General features: G+C 40.3%; 1 protein-coding gene across 3 annotated transcripts in view; it reads left to right on the top strand.

Moving 5' to 3' along the window:
- LOC126184515 (tyrosine-protein phosphatase 99A-like) overlaps positions 1 to 15,456 on the top strand; it is a 472,724-nt gene that overhangs the window by 348,270 nt on the left and 108,998 nt on the right. For all 3 annotated transcript variants that reach the window (XM_049926908.1, XM_049926907.1, XM_049926909.1), the window contains 2 exons: positions 806 to 1,080; positions 11,179 to 11,393. In XM_049926908.1, coding sequence (XP_049782865.1) covers positions 806 to 1,080; positions 11,179 to 11,393 — 490 coding nt within the window. The remainder of the gene's footprint in view (positions 1 to 805; positions 1,081 to 11,178; positions 11,394 to 15,456) is intronic.

Here is a 15,456-nt window from a genome sequence, read left to right as displayed (position 1 = left end):
TCATCAGTCACACTAATATCATTTTCTCAGGATTGGGTAAACTTACTCATGCTGACGAATGATACAGTCGTGTACCATTTCAAACCCAAAGAAACATATTGCATAGAGCAGAAAGAATTCAAAATTTATGTACCATATGTAAATTTGTAGAAACTGAATACTGCAAAACACACTCTGAGACTTCACTGCAGGCAAAATAGTTATAGTTTTGTGATTAAAATAACTCGTCATTTGTATGCAGTTCCATCTGTCATATCTAAGGTGTTCTTGAAATCTGGTAGACTTGAGCTTTCTATTATCAAACTCCATTAATATTCAGCACTATTGTGTCTGATTGATTCATGTATAAGTTAACATGTCCAAATGTATTGTGTAAACAATATTTTATGTTGTATACCAATCTAGTTTTACTTTGCATATTAACTTTTTGAGACAATAAAACACTATTCAGCAATATCATGGTATTCAAATTATTATTGCCAAAAATACTTTTCAGTTTTACTTGGAAGAATATTCATACAATTAATTCAATAACTTGATAAATGTGTTTCTTGTGTTTTTATTTTTATATTAGATGCATTATGGAGTAAAATGTGATGGCATGCTCAGGTAGCTACATGCTAATCCATAATGGTCATTTGCTTTCTTTGTGTTCTAAAACTTCTTTAAGTAATATTAAAATATGGAACATCTCATATTATTTGATAGCAATGTAAATAAAGAAACTAGTAGTGTAAATTTAATTTTTATTGGTGAGGTAAATAAGACTTCAGTATGTCATACTAAACAATTTCTTTCTTTACAGAAAATGTTTCCATGTCAATTATTATTATCTTGATGATCCTCCTCGAATAAATGCTCCCACACTCGTGGACTGGGATTCCCAGACAGAGCAGAAAACTGCCGTGCCCATTGAATTATTTGCCAAACATGTTATAAGTCTGCATGCTGATGGTGACATCGGGTTCAGCAAAGAGTATGAAGCTATACAGGCATCGTCAACCCAGGAAGAATATACATCAGAACATTCTCTTCATCCTGACAACAAGCAAAAGAACAGATATCTCAACATATTGGCATGTGAGTCAAACAAGTACAATCTCTAGAGTAGCATGTCTTATGTTGTAATGTATTTAAGTATTCTTCACAAAAAAGTGTGTGTGTGTGTGTGTGTGTGTGTGTGTGTGTGTGTGTGTGTGTGTGTGTGTGTGTGTGTGTGTGTTTTAAAGAGATCAGGCACATTTTCTCTACAGTTTCTGCAGATATTTGCAATTAAATCTGTTATTCATTATGGATGAGGAACACTGTGACTGTGATGAATAAAGGTTACTTGAAATTACTGCAACCAGTTACCTTTTGTTTTGTTCTTCAGTTTTTCTATTATTCCAATACTGGTTTTGAACACCTACCGATTCATCATCAGATGGTCCATACATACATTTTTTGCAGCAGTGTGGGAGTCATGCAGAGTGATTACGAGGGTCGTTTGAAAAGTTCTCGGAGCAGAATAGAAAAAAGCACTTACATCACTGAAACTTTTTTTAAATTTTTCAATGTAGTCTCCTTGTAGATTAATGAACTTAGTCCAACAATGTTCCAGTGCCTTGATCTCATCTCAAAAATGAGTTTACTCCAGGCCTGCAAAATAGTTGTCAGCTCCGGATATCAATTCTTCGTTTGAAGTGAATCCTCATCCACCAAGAAATATTTTCAGTTTCGGGAAGAGATGGAAGTCTGAGGGAGCCACATCAGGTGAATAAGGCAGGTGTGGCAACTATACATAGTGTGTAATTTTGCAATGGCTATGGCTTATGTATGCGGGTGTGCATTGTCTTGATGGAAGATGACTTTCTTCCTTGCTAAACCTGGCCGTTTTTCATGCATCTTTTGTTGCAATTTGTCTGTGAGGTTAGCATAGCATTCTCCAGTAATTGTTTGCCCAGTGGGGAGATAATCTACAAACAGATCCCCTTCACATCTCAGAACACTGACGCCATGCCCTTTCCCGCCAAAGGAATTGTCTTTGCCTTCTGTGATGGCAAAGAATCGGAATGTTTCCACTGCTTTGACTTTTGTTTTGTCTCTGGGGTAGAGTAGTGCACCCAAGTTTCATCTGTGGCTACAGATCAGCACAAAAAATCTTGTTTGTTCCTCCTAAAACGGGCCAAACAGTATTCCGATATGTCCATTCTCATGCATTTTTGATCCAGCGTCAAGAACCGTGACACCCATCTTGTCCTAATTCATCAGCTAAAATGTTATATAACCTTTCAGATGACATCTGGCAAGTGTGAGCAATTTCGCACACTTTCAACCGGTGATTCTCCATGACCATTTTGTGCACTTTTGCAATGATTTGTGGAGTAGTGACACATCTTGGCTGACCACTGCATGGATCATCACCTAAGCTCTCCCAGCCAAATTTAAATTCATGTGTCCACTTGGCAACAGTTGAATACGAAGGAGCAGTGTCGCCCAGTGTATTCTGGAAATCGGCATGAATGTCCTTTGGTTTCATACCTTTCTTTACAAAGTACTTAACCACTGCTCGAATCTTGATTTTTTTTTTTTTTCCATGTTCGCAAGTCACTACGTGGGAACAACAACAGAGCAACTTCACCACCACAGCTCTCTTCCAAGAGCACTGACATGGCATGTGTTTACAAGCAACAGTCCAATGAATATCACTTGAACAACTAGTTGTGCTAGCGCTGATCTCTTGTGTCAATTCCGAGAACTTTTCAAACCACCCTCATAGTATCCATTGGTTGGATGTAGGTGTACACAATATTCTGAAAAACATACTGAGATTTTTCCAGTGAGGTTAACAGGTAATGCATTCCACATTTTTACTGTCCCTGTTAATTCATATTGACAAAACGAATATTGCACTAGACTAGTTTGGGGCCATTCTATTGAATGGGCACCTAAAATTCGATTTTGAAAACCATTTTGTCCATAATAGGAAACAAACTGTTGCCTTACATCAGCAATGGGCATCACATGAAAGATCTGATGAGAACTATTTTTTTTGGACTGACTACAGCTACACACTGCAAAAAAGAAATTGCAGATATCTGCCAAAACACCAGAGAAAATTTGCCTGGTGACTCTAAGGTGCAAATGGCTCTGAGCACTATGGGACTTAACATCTATGGTCATCAGTCCCCTAGAACTTAGAACTACTTAAACCTAACTAACCTAAGCACAGCACACAACACCCAGCCATCACGAGGCAGAGAAAATCCCTGACCCCGCTGGGAATCGAACCCGGGAACCCGGGTGCGGGAAGCGAGAACGCTACCGCACGACCACGAGATGCGGGCGGTGACTCTAAGGAGAGACATTGTGTATACAGGGTGTTACAAAAAGGTATGGCCAAACTTTGAGGAAACATTCCTCACACACAAATAAAGAAAAGATGTTATGTGGACATGTGTCCGGAAACGCTTAATTTCCATGTTAGAGCTCATTTTAGTTTCGTCCACCTACGCTCAATGGAGCACGTTATCATGATTTCATACGGGATACTCTACCTGTGCTGCTAGAACGTGTGCCTTTACAAGTACGACACAACATGTGGTTCATGCACGATGGAGCTCCTGCACATTACAGTCGATGTGTTCATACGCTTCTCAACAACAGATTCGGTGACCGATGGATTGGTAGAGGCGGACCAATTCCATGGCCTCCACGCTCTCCTGACCTCAACCCTCTTGACTTTCATTTGTGGGGGCATTTGAAAGCTCTTGTCCACACAACCCCAGTACCAAATGTAGAGACTCTTTGTCTCGTATTGTGGACAGCTGTGATACAAGGCTATTTTCTGAGACCAGTGGTGTGCAGTGAACAAACGGACACATGTAGGGCAGTGGCTCCTGTAATTCATGACGTGTTTATGGTTTCGGATGGTGAGGTTGTTGTCCAGCAGTGAACTGGCCAGTGCCTGTCTGCATTGTCGTAAATGTATTTGCTCATACAGTAAGTGATATTCAACAATAGTATTTGCCATCAACTCAGTGATGCTGACAGCATCTGATGCTGGTAGCAATGATTTTTACAAATTCAATGTTCTTGCACATGAAGAACACAGTGCTTAATTGATCTTGAAGATTGAAAATCATGTGACAGAGTATCACATGACATGCATGAGGCACCCATGAACTGGTCATCAACAGATGCTCTTGTGTTGTGCATCTTGCCTGTCATATGCTCAATAGTGGTTCCGTAGGAGTGATGATATTCCAGTCTGGGGATATACCTAACTATTCTATTCATGAAAGTGCTCTCTCTCCAATACATCTCTCTCTAATTCAGTTGTTCATGTGTGTATGTTTGGGGTCCATTAACCATAATTTCAAAGGTTGTTAGGCTACATCCGTCTCTTGCCACATTACAATCTCAGTATCCTTTTTTGGGTGGTGTTGAATCATATAATTTTTTCAGGAGGACATTATTGCCAACCTCAATAGTTAAAATTATTTATTAATGAAGTCTGTGATTGCAGTTTTGGCCTGTGGCCATTTTCAAGGGGAGCATTGCAAGAATTTTGTACTTTAGAATGTATGTCAATATAAAAATATCAGTGAATTAACACACATTGTCATCACAAGACTCATTTCCATGTCCATGCCATGTATTCATTGTCTGATATTTTGAAATTTTTGCATGTGCTAAATCATAAAATTTTTGCAATGTTACACTTGAAAATGGCCAAAGTCCAAAACTGTCATTGTGGACTGGATTAATAGATTATTTTAACAATTGAGAGTGTTAGTGATGTTTCTTCAAAAATTACTGTCTGACTTTTCCTTACTGTGTAGCTATTTAGATCGAAACTGCTTTCTGTGAACCACTTACATGTCAGGTTCATTATTGTTAAAAAAAATCTTATGTTTCAGTGTCTTGGGCAATGACTAAAGTCATTAGAGTCATACCACAAGCCAGTTCGTGACATGGGGAGATGATTAATGAAAGCTGTTTGAAGCAGAGCCTAAAAATGAAGCCTTGAGGAACTGCATTTTTAATTTTTCCCAATTTTGAATTGAGTGTCACATTTCTGCCTGTTGGGGCACCTTTTTTGGTTTTGTACAACAGCCAAACTAAGAGAAGAGCATGTTCTTTATACCCAATTGCTATTGTTTCTTTTCAAGATTGTGAGTCGTAGTAAAAGTCCTGTGTCTATGACCAACCAGAGATTGAATTCCAATCATTTGGATTATTAAACTTAATCAAATGAACATATTCAGAGAATTATGTACATTATCTTCCACAAGGTGAATCCTGTTTATTGCACTGAAAGATACTACATGGATGTAACAGCCTGTGCTTCTGTGAATGATGGACATTAAAATGTTATTTCTGAATACATTGTATGCTATGCCAAGTGAAAACTTGTTGATTACATGAGCCCCATAGCAACCGTCCCATAGAAAATTTCTAAAATATTCCTCTAGACTAGCATATTCATTTGGTTGTCATACTGAGAAGATCCATCTGTTAGCATAATAAACACACTTTCATGCTGATCTGCATGATCATGTTCTTTAGCAGGTTTCCTTGCACAGTTTAGAAATTATAAAATTTCCTTTCATTTCTGCCTTGAATACAGATTGAAAAAATAACATAAAACATTTAAAACACACACTATGTTTCATTCTCAAGTTACCTTTCACATACAGATAGTAATGTAAATGTAGGATCTTAATAAACAGTACACTTCACACAAGGATAAGACACTTTATAGGTGTTCGCAACAGGATAAATAAGTATTCTCTCATAATATACCATTATTATCCCGTGAATTCTTGCACTGTGGCAGATAGGAAGGGACTGTCTGCTGGAGTATGTGGTCTTTCCAGTGTTGGTCATTCATGATGTTGTCAATGGATAGCTGTGAAGTGACCTGTGATCTGTCACTACACCACACCCCAACAAAGAAAAGAAACTAAAGAGAACTTGTGGTGTCACCACCAGACACCACACTTGCTAGGTGGTAGCCTTTAAATCGGCCGCAGTCCGTTAGTATACGTCGGACCCGCGTGTCGCCACTATCGGTGATTGCAGACCGTGCGCCGCCACACGGCAGGTCTAGAGAGACTTCCTAGCACTCATCCCCAGTTGTACAGCCAACTTTGCTAGCAATGGTTCACTGACAAAATACGCTCTCATTTGCCGAGACGGTAGTTAGCATAGCCTTCAGCTACGTCATTTGCTACGACCTAGCAAGGCGCCATTACCAGTTACTATTGATGCTGTAAAACATGTACCGTCCAGAGCGATGTTCACCATTTACGGATTAAAGTTAAGTATTCCACCACCTACGTCCTTTTTTGCTAAAGTCTAACTTCCTTGTCCTGTTCCAGACCTCACGCCAGCCTGCGTGAGCTAAAACGCGCGCCTTTCGGCTTCCTCTCATAGTGGATTGGCTCTCTGGCCAATCCACAACAGAACTAACTTGAACTATGAAATGACTGCTGGCTCAAAACAGAAACGCACTTTCCATCCGTAACAAGTTTCTGTTGTGGTTGGATGCTGGTGGATCGGCTGGTGCTGCGAGGTGACTGCTGCCTCTGGGTTGGCACTGGCCAGTCAGTTTACGGTTGGACAGCACTGCTCTGTTTGATATTACAGTGCTGATGATTGTGGAATGGCAGATACTATGCATTCAGTGGTAGCCTGCATTACAGTGCCTTTTTCTGCATGAAGGTAGACTGGCTTGTCCCAGTTGATGGACACTACTGTGTTTAGCCCTTTAATATATGGACTGAATGTCATATCATTTCATTCTGTAACTTTTTGGACATTGGCAATGGCCTTGCCACAGTGGATACACCAGTTCCTGTGAGATCACCGAAGTTAAGCGTTGTTCGGTGTGGCCAGCACTTGGATGGGTGACCATCCAGCCACCATGCGCTGTTGCACTCAGCCTTGTGATGCCAATTGAGGAGCTACTCAACCAAATAGTAGCGGCTTCGGTCAAGAATATCATCATACCAATCGGGAGAGCAGTGCGCTGACCCCACGCCCCTCCAAATCCTCCTCTGAGGATGACATGGTGGTCGGATGGTCCCATTGGTAGGGTGGTTCCAGTGATATGCACAGTGGGCCATATCAGTCGAAAACACTTTTTTGTTGCCATATTATTGAAGATAAAAGTAACGTGTTTTTTGTGCCATGATGCAAAGATATGTCATACACCAGTTTCACTGGGGAGGCCTGCAGGTCTTCGTTTAATGTACTACACAATCCCAGCAGCAGTACTTAGAGGGTGTTGATCCGTGAATCCAACAGTAGCACATTGTAGTAGCCTTCAAGGAATGGTGTAGGTGCTCCTCAATTCCACTTGCAACTGCATGGTGTGGTGAAGTCCTTGTCACATGTATTCCATAAAGTTGGGGCACAGCATGAAATATTTCTGCCTGCCACTGCTGACCCTGGTCGGAAGTCACAGCCAAAACATGAAATCCGCCCGCGGGTGAACCCACATGCCTTATTCTCAGCAGTTTGTGTTTTCACTGGGAATACCTCTGACTACCTGCTGTATCTTTTGATCAGGCAGTACAGTTAGTTACACATGGCTGGTTGTGGTCCTACCAATCCACGTGGACATGTGAGAATTATGCCTCTGGATGTAAAAACTTGAGAGTGGAGCTCATACGTGATGTGTTACTTTGCAGTTCAGCAGGGAATGCAGGCCTGAGTCCATGTATGGCAGTCCTGTATACCAGACCATGGATAATGCTGTATTACTAATACCCCTGTATTTCAGATTCCTGGTTCGCTGAGCCTGTGTAATGTGCTGAAAACATGTGATCATAAAAGAGCAGGCATTTACAGCTGCTGTTGGCCTGCTGACTTGTCACAGTATATCATTTCCTCTATGCCTGGCACTGACATGTGGCACAAGTTCAGGGCAGTCTTGCCTGTCAGCATGTCATTTAACTCCTCATTGTCATTTTGTGCTGCTGCGAAATCCACAAGTGTGGAAATGCTGTTCGCTGTAGACAAAGCATCAGCACTTCTATTTTTTGAACTGCTAACATGCTGAATGTTGTGACCAGATGAAACTACTTTCATTCAGCCACAACTGTGGGTTCTTTTATCTCTCTGGGAGAAGGCACATCAAACTAGAACACATGAAATATTACTTCACTTTACTATATAAATCAGTAAAAAATTTACTAAACTTTGAACACTTCCTTGCCACAGGAGTGCTGAATAATTTAGAACTGTCATTGACTTGCAAAGCAACACTTGATGCATTAATTAACAAACTGTTTTCTGGCAGTACAATGGTCAACATTAACAACACTACAAGTTCATCTGAAACTTTAACTACTCATTGGTCCTAGATGATGATGGTGTCTACTGTTGCTGAGATCTCAAACTGGCTTGAGCTCTTGTATTCTCAATACTGTATTGACCTCAACATGAGAGAACTTCAGTTGCTGAGAGGGATGCATTGTCTTCTGGAGCACCTCTCAAGCATCATTGTGGACTGCATTGAGCCCTCAATAGCTTCTGTGGTATCAGTTCACATTGGCAGTGAGGGATAAGGAGGCCAAGAAAATCACTAGTGGGGAATCGGCAATCAAATGCACATGGATAGTGTGGCTTGCATGAGGCTTCTAATGCTGCCTGTAATTACAACAGGTGTGCAACCAGACACTTTGGGGCTCTCAAGGATGGCAAGGACAGCCCAGAGTGGCGTCTGCACATTAGCAGCTCAGGATAAAAACCAATGGTAAAAGTTTATCACCACCAGGTACCGATGCGTTTGGCACACCTTTTTTGGGAACAGATAAGATGTAAATGCAGTTATACACTCTGCTAGTGGATACATACCAGTCAAGGAAAACCTAAAATCCCAGGACTGGCACTTTGTTAGCACCAATGACACATTTAGCCAGATTTATGAGGAATCTGTAGAACCCTTGGAAAACTATGCCTAGATGTCTTCCGTGTTATTCTGAGGATGGTAATGCCACCAACACATCATCTGTGTATGCGAAGCAGAAGTCTAATCACTGCAAAACTTCGTCAACATGGCACTGAAAAGTCAGTGCCTTGTTCTGTAGGCCATACAACATGTATGGGAAATCAGATGCTTTGAATGTATATTTAAAACAAGCCGTACCAGTTGTCGAGATATGTGCAAATGCCAATATGCTTAAAGCAGAAATAAGAATGACAAAGGCGGTAATAGACTTTACAGGGAAAAATTCAATAGAACCAGAATAAATTTAAAGAATCGGCTCCATCAGTCAGTGGATTACTACCGACTAGCAATATTCATGTAGAGTGCAATATTGCAGTTTTTTTTATGTCCTCTTTTGCTGCTAGTATATGATATAGGCTTTTACTAGGTTTAACATCAGGAAAATTGTGCGCCTAGTGAGTCTACATGGAAAATCTCTGCTGCAGTGCACAGGGAACCAGTCTGAACTTGTCCGCACGTTGAGTCCTCTGTAGTCATCCCAGAGGAGCCAGCCATCTGGTTTCTTTGGTACCAGATGAAGGGGAGAAGCCCAGAGGCTTTCTGATGATAGTGCTGTGTCTGCTTGTATCATTTCATCGAATTCTGCTTTTACAATACAGGGATACAGGGGTTGTTGAGGGCCGGCTGTCTGAGCTGTAAGAAATAATGAGGACCAGGCAGGGTCCTGATGTGATGCGGTGACGATGGATAACTGCACTGTCTGGTCTGGCATGCAACCTTCAATGTCATGACCTAATCTAAAGTGGTAACATTCCTTACATCGAGGATGATGTCACAGAAGGATAGGAAATATAGCCTGATAATAGTGTGTGTCATGTCTGCAACTATAATTTGCAGTCCACTGATCTCCATAAACCTATGTTCACATTTAGAGTCCTGTGTCTGTATGTAACTACAAGTGAACCATTTGCAGCTGCTAAGCCGTAATTACATATGGTCACGGTTGTCACAGCAGGTGCCTGGGAAACGCACACATATCTGACTGGGTACCCATCAGAAACTCAGCTTAGTATTTCTGTGTGTTACCACTAAATGTCTCGATAGCTGCCTGAGCTGTTGCGGCTGGCAGAATTTCCCAGGGGGTGTGAGAGGCTGCCGTTCATGTTCCCCATCCAAGAAAACAGTGATCTGCACCTAAGCACTCTGTCACCAAAACTACACTGGTAAAAACACTGATTCCTATCAGGCAAGTGTTAGGAGCACTCACTACATCATCCATGTAATGGCATGTGGTCTTGTTATTTGTATACTGAGGGCTGCAATTTGCTCTGTCAACTCTTTGAGATGAGAGATGATGTCATCCTCCATGTCTCTGGTGGTCATTAAACACCCATGGATCAGCGTCCTCAGATACTGTGTCTGTGACGTCTGCAGCTTGCTTGAGTTTGCCTCTTACATTACCAATAGCATGGTGTGATGCCTTTCCAGCAAGTGATCCATCCATATGGACCCTAGGAGAGGATTCAGTGAGTTTGGTCCAGTCTAAGTGCAGAGGTCTCACAGGAACTGCATAGGAAAGTCTTGTAATGTTCCCTTGTGGACTGGTTTTAGAAAATTCTCTATTGATCTTCTCTAGCACAAGGTTAAATAAAATAGGTGAAAAAGCATCCCCTTGTCTCAGTCCAGTGTACACCTTAAAATCTTCAGTTTCTCCTACTGGTGTCTTTATGAGACATAAAGTTTCATCTATACACATTTTAACTAATCTGATTAATTTTGAAGGTATTTTCAATTCCTTCATTATATTTAGGAGTGTCTGTCAGTGTATGCTATCATAGGCCTTTTTTAAAATCTAAGAATAATATGTGGACATCTACATTGAATGCATTGTCTTAGAATCTTAAATTTTTTACACCATCAAGGGATCGTAGATCTTAACATTTGACAAATTTCAGCATGATACCTCTACCTATTCCTGAAAGAAAGGGATCAAAACAGACAGACAGACAGCAAAGTGATCCTATAAGGGTTCCATTTTTACTGACTGAGGTACAGAACCATCAAAATGAAGATCAGTTTTCAATAACTAGATAACAATGCAACAGCCTGAAAATATTGTCTCCCTCATTGAAGAGGAGCATTTCCTTCTTACTTAAACCTCTGATTTTTTTTAACAGGTCACAATGTATGTTTTTTCAATGGAAAATAAAAGTTTATTGAATTGATGTTTATTTCAGATGATCACAGCCGAGTACAACTGCTTCCCGTACCAGGCCAGAAGAAATCGGTTGACTATGTAAATGCGAATTACATTGATGGATTTCAGCAGTCCCGAGCATACATTGGCACCCAAGGCCCATTGCCTTCTACTTTTGATTGTTTTTGGCGTATGGTGTGGGAACAGAGAGTTGTAATTATTGTGATGATCACCAATCTTGTGGAGAGAGGACGGGTAAGTTTTATAATTCATTTCATTAGTGGTAGTAGAAGTAGTTGTTGTATTGAATTACTTACTTGATTTTAGATCTTTGCTACCTTATTTCTCATAGCCTTTATTGTAAAATATTGTAGGTTTGAACAGTTATAGTATTTTCCTATGATAATCCTACAAACTGAGAAAAAAATGGAAGAAGGAGGAAGCATAAATTTGAAATGCAAAATGATGATCCATAAACACACAAATATTCATTCTGCTAACACTCTGTAGACAAGTCACAGTGTTACAATTGTGATGAACAGTTAAGTCAAAAATCTTGAGTGAAAATGTGATTAAGTTTATGTTGGTGATCACGTAATCATCCTCTCTCTTATTAGCTTCCCTTTAAGTGCAATGATGTTTGCACAATTGTTTTAAGATAGCACTCAAACATTTCACTTAATGACTGTTATAGATTATCGTTTCAGTGTGATGGAGTCACAGAAAATAACTGTGCAGTTCTTGTAGAGCTCATTTGCCAAGTTAATTGTTTTCTATGTGTCATCATTTGTAAAATATTTTTTTCTGGGCCATCTTTAGAAAAAGAAGCAAGCATCAATGTAAGAATCCTTGTTGTATACACACAGCTAGAATGGGAAGAAGACATTGTATCTTGGAGAACCTGTGATGACGCCTTACTTGAACAGAGTATTTGTTAACTATCATAATACAAATTTTCACTGCTTTTTTTATATCAATGTTTCTAGCAAACTGAAATCAGTAGTCTGCAAGATCACTTTCCAAATTTTTCTCATTACTGATTTAAATTTTTTTTAAACCCACAATCGGTACAAAATTAGTAATGTGATGGTGGCAGTTAATAAGTACCTACTAGAATAACGCCAATGGTGATTTCTCTAACAAAGCTAATTTAAATTCTTCTATGCTTCCATGAAATCTGGAGTCTACTATTTTCAATAAGAGCTGCAAGTTTAGTCTTTGTAACTCAAATGTAATTAAATGATCAAATTTACAAACAGGGTTCTTTATTTTTTTGTTTCAGTTTACTAGCTGCCCAAAAATATTAAATAAAGTTTTTGACTGATACATCCGTAGACCACAGTTCCTTATCAGGAATTAACTCATCTTACATTCCCATTTAATCACTAAAGTTTAATATATTACAAAAATACCTTTCATGCACAGCATTGTTTTGTAGATTCATGAACAGTTAATGCTGCATAAGTTGAGTATCACAATGCACCAGAATGTAAAATTGCTATATGCTTAACAATGAATAGATTTTCACACTTGGTTTTGAAGAAAAAGTAAAGTGTAGAATGTGATAAACATAACTTCGAGAACTCTATATCGTGCTTCACCTTTTACATTAAGCTTTTAGTGTGAAAAAGACCAGACTGAACAGTGTGACAGTTTTCTGTATTCCATGTTTCACAATATTATAATCAGTGGGTACAATGATAATATGCTATTTCTTTTACTGCTAAGTTTATATCTTTTTACAGAGTCCCATGTAGCTTACTTTCTCTCTTACACATGCATCATCTATGTTATTTAAGCTAGAGAAACTAGTGAATCACACTATATTAATAACAGATTGTATTGCTTTCATTGTTTCATTACATTCAGGATTAATAATCACCAATGGACAACTAGTGTTTACAGTTAGGGCTCCCAGTTTACTGAATTTGCTTCTTCAGTGAATCATCAAAAGATTAAACAGTTGATTTAGAATGAGAATGATTTAGATTACACCCTCAGATCAAGTTCTCTGGACAGTGAATTGTCTTTATGGAAGCCCCCCTTCCCCCCCCCCCCCACCCCCACCCCCACCCCCAAAGCTGTAATAATATTTTATCTTGCTTTCTTTCTAATTTTTATAAATAACTTTATAAAGTTTGAATTATTTAGGAATAAAGGAGATGACTCATGTAAAGGCAGAAGTGCTACATGGTCGACAGATACACACATAAAAGGTAAAGACCTCTACTTTGCTAGCTTTTGAAATGAAATTCCTTTCTCAAGCTGTAGGAGAAACATGCGCGTGGACACACACACACACACACACACACACACACACACACACACACACACACGCCTGTCTCCCTACATTTTGCTTATTCGACTGCCAACTCTTTCTTGGCCCACGGTGAGTGTGCTGGAGTGAGGTGAGTGTGCAGTGTGTGGTGGGGTGAGGGATGGAGAGAGGCAGGAGGCAGAGAGGGGGTTGGGGGGGGGGCAGCATCACTAGGGCATGAGATGGCAGCACACAACTAGTTGACAGTAAGGATCCAGATGGCATGGATTGTGAAGCAGCCACTGAAATCTCGCATGTGCTCTGCTGCATGTCGTGCCACTGGGTGGTCCACCTTGTTTTTGGCAACTGTTTGACAGTGGCTATTGATTCTGCTTGATAGCTGGTTGGTTGTCATACCAACTCAAAACACAGTGCAGTGGTTGCAGCAGAACTGGTACATAACATGGCTGCTTTCACAGGTGGCTCGACCTCTGATGGGGTAGGATAAGCCCATGACCGGGCCGGAGTAGGAGGTGCTGGGTGGGTGGATAGGGCAGGTCTTCCATGACAGAATGATCTCTGTGGCAGGGGACTGAGGGTGGGAGTGGCATAGGCATGGACTAGGATGTTGGGGAGGTTGGGTGGGCAGCAGAACACCACTTTGGGAGGGGATGGAAGTATCTTGGGTGATGTCCCTCATTTCAGGGCTTGATGATAGATAATCAAAGCCCTGTTGAAGGATGTGGTTCAGTAATTCCAGTCCCTGGTGGTACTGGGTGCCAAGGGCAGTGCTTCTTTGTGTTTGGTTCTTGGTATGAATGTGAGGTTAAGGTGTGTGTGGAGATATGGCATGGGAGATCTGTTTGTGTATTAGGTCTGGAGGGTACTGTGTGTCTGCAAAGGCCTTTGTGAGGCCTTCAGCATATTTGGTGAGCAGAGTTCTCATCACTGCAGATGTGTCTGTCATGGGTGGCCAGGCTGTAAAGGTGGGAGATTTTGGTGTGGAAGTGGTGTCAGCTGTCAAAGTGCTGGTGCGGGGTGGGTGGGTTACTCCTACAGCTTCAGAAAGGAATTCCATTCTGTAAGCTAGCAAAGTAAAATTCTGTATTTTCCCCATGCTCACAACTTTTGTTTCACCAGTACCTTGTCTTCTACGTTTCTACCTTTATGAGGCGTGCTTGGGTAGCTCAGTTGGTAGAGCACTTGCCCGCGAAAGGCAAAGGTCCTGAGTTCGAGTCTCAGTACGGCACACAGCTTTAATCTGCCAGGAAGTTTCATATCAGCACACAGTCCACTACAGAGTGGAAGTTTCATTCTGGAAACTTGAAAAGAGCTTAATCAGGAATATGGTTTTTCAGTTTGATGTTATCTATTTTAATTTATGAGCAGTAACAGTTTTAGTGGATGTGTTTGTTCATGAAGTAGTGTTTCAGTGTGCATAACCTCAGTGAATAGTGATATAGGAAGTTGTCCTTTATTATACTGGATAAGACCACTACAGAGGCTTATAAAATGTGAAAATGGGATTATATTGTCCTTCTCTTAAATTGTGAAAGAAGTTTTTGATTGTGTTTGTATTTCAAAAGTGGGCATAAGTATTTGGAAGATGGCTCATAGCATGGAAAACATTCAGTGTTGGATATTTCTTAGTTGCTTTACTCTTTCATTATCCTAATTTTATTGACGACCTCTTGCTTCTCATTCTTTAACCTGTAATTAATACAGAAAATGTGACAGAAACCAAAAAAAGAAAAGGCTCAACACAACAGTAAGCCTGGATTTATAAAGAGTGAGGCTGTTGTGTGGATATATTAATTGCAGTTGGTTGTGTGTATTTGCAAATGACTCAGACTGTAGACCACCATATGGAGAGGAATGGTGTTACCAGCCTCCACCCATGTTTTGTGCTTCTGTGAGGGTGACAGTAACTGCCAAAACATTTTGTATAACCAAAACTAAAGCTGTTGCATTAATCAACGTATCCAATGAAGATACCTATTGCAACTACTTGTTTATCAGTTATGAGAAACAGTATGAAAATCTAGGCAAACTGAACCAAAA

The sequence above is a fragment of the Schistocerca cancellata genome, chromosome 4 (genome assembly GCF_023864275.1).
Source record: "Schistocerca cancellata isolate TAMUIC-IGC-003103 chromosome 4, iqSchCanc2.1, whole genome shotgun sequence".
Taxonomy (NCBI): Eukaryota; Metazoa; Arthropoda; class Insecta; order Orthoptera; family Acrididae; genus Schistocerca; species Schistocerca cancellata.
The sequence above is the reverse complement of the archived record's forward strand: the minus strand, read 5'-3'. Positions and strand labels throughout refer to the sequence as shown.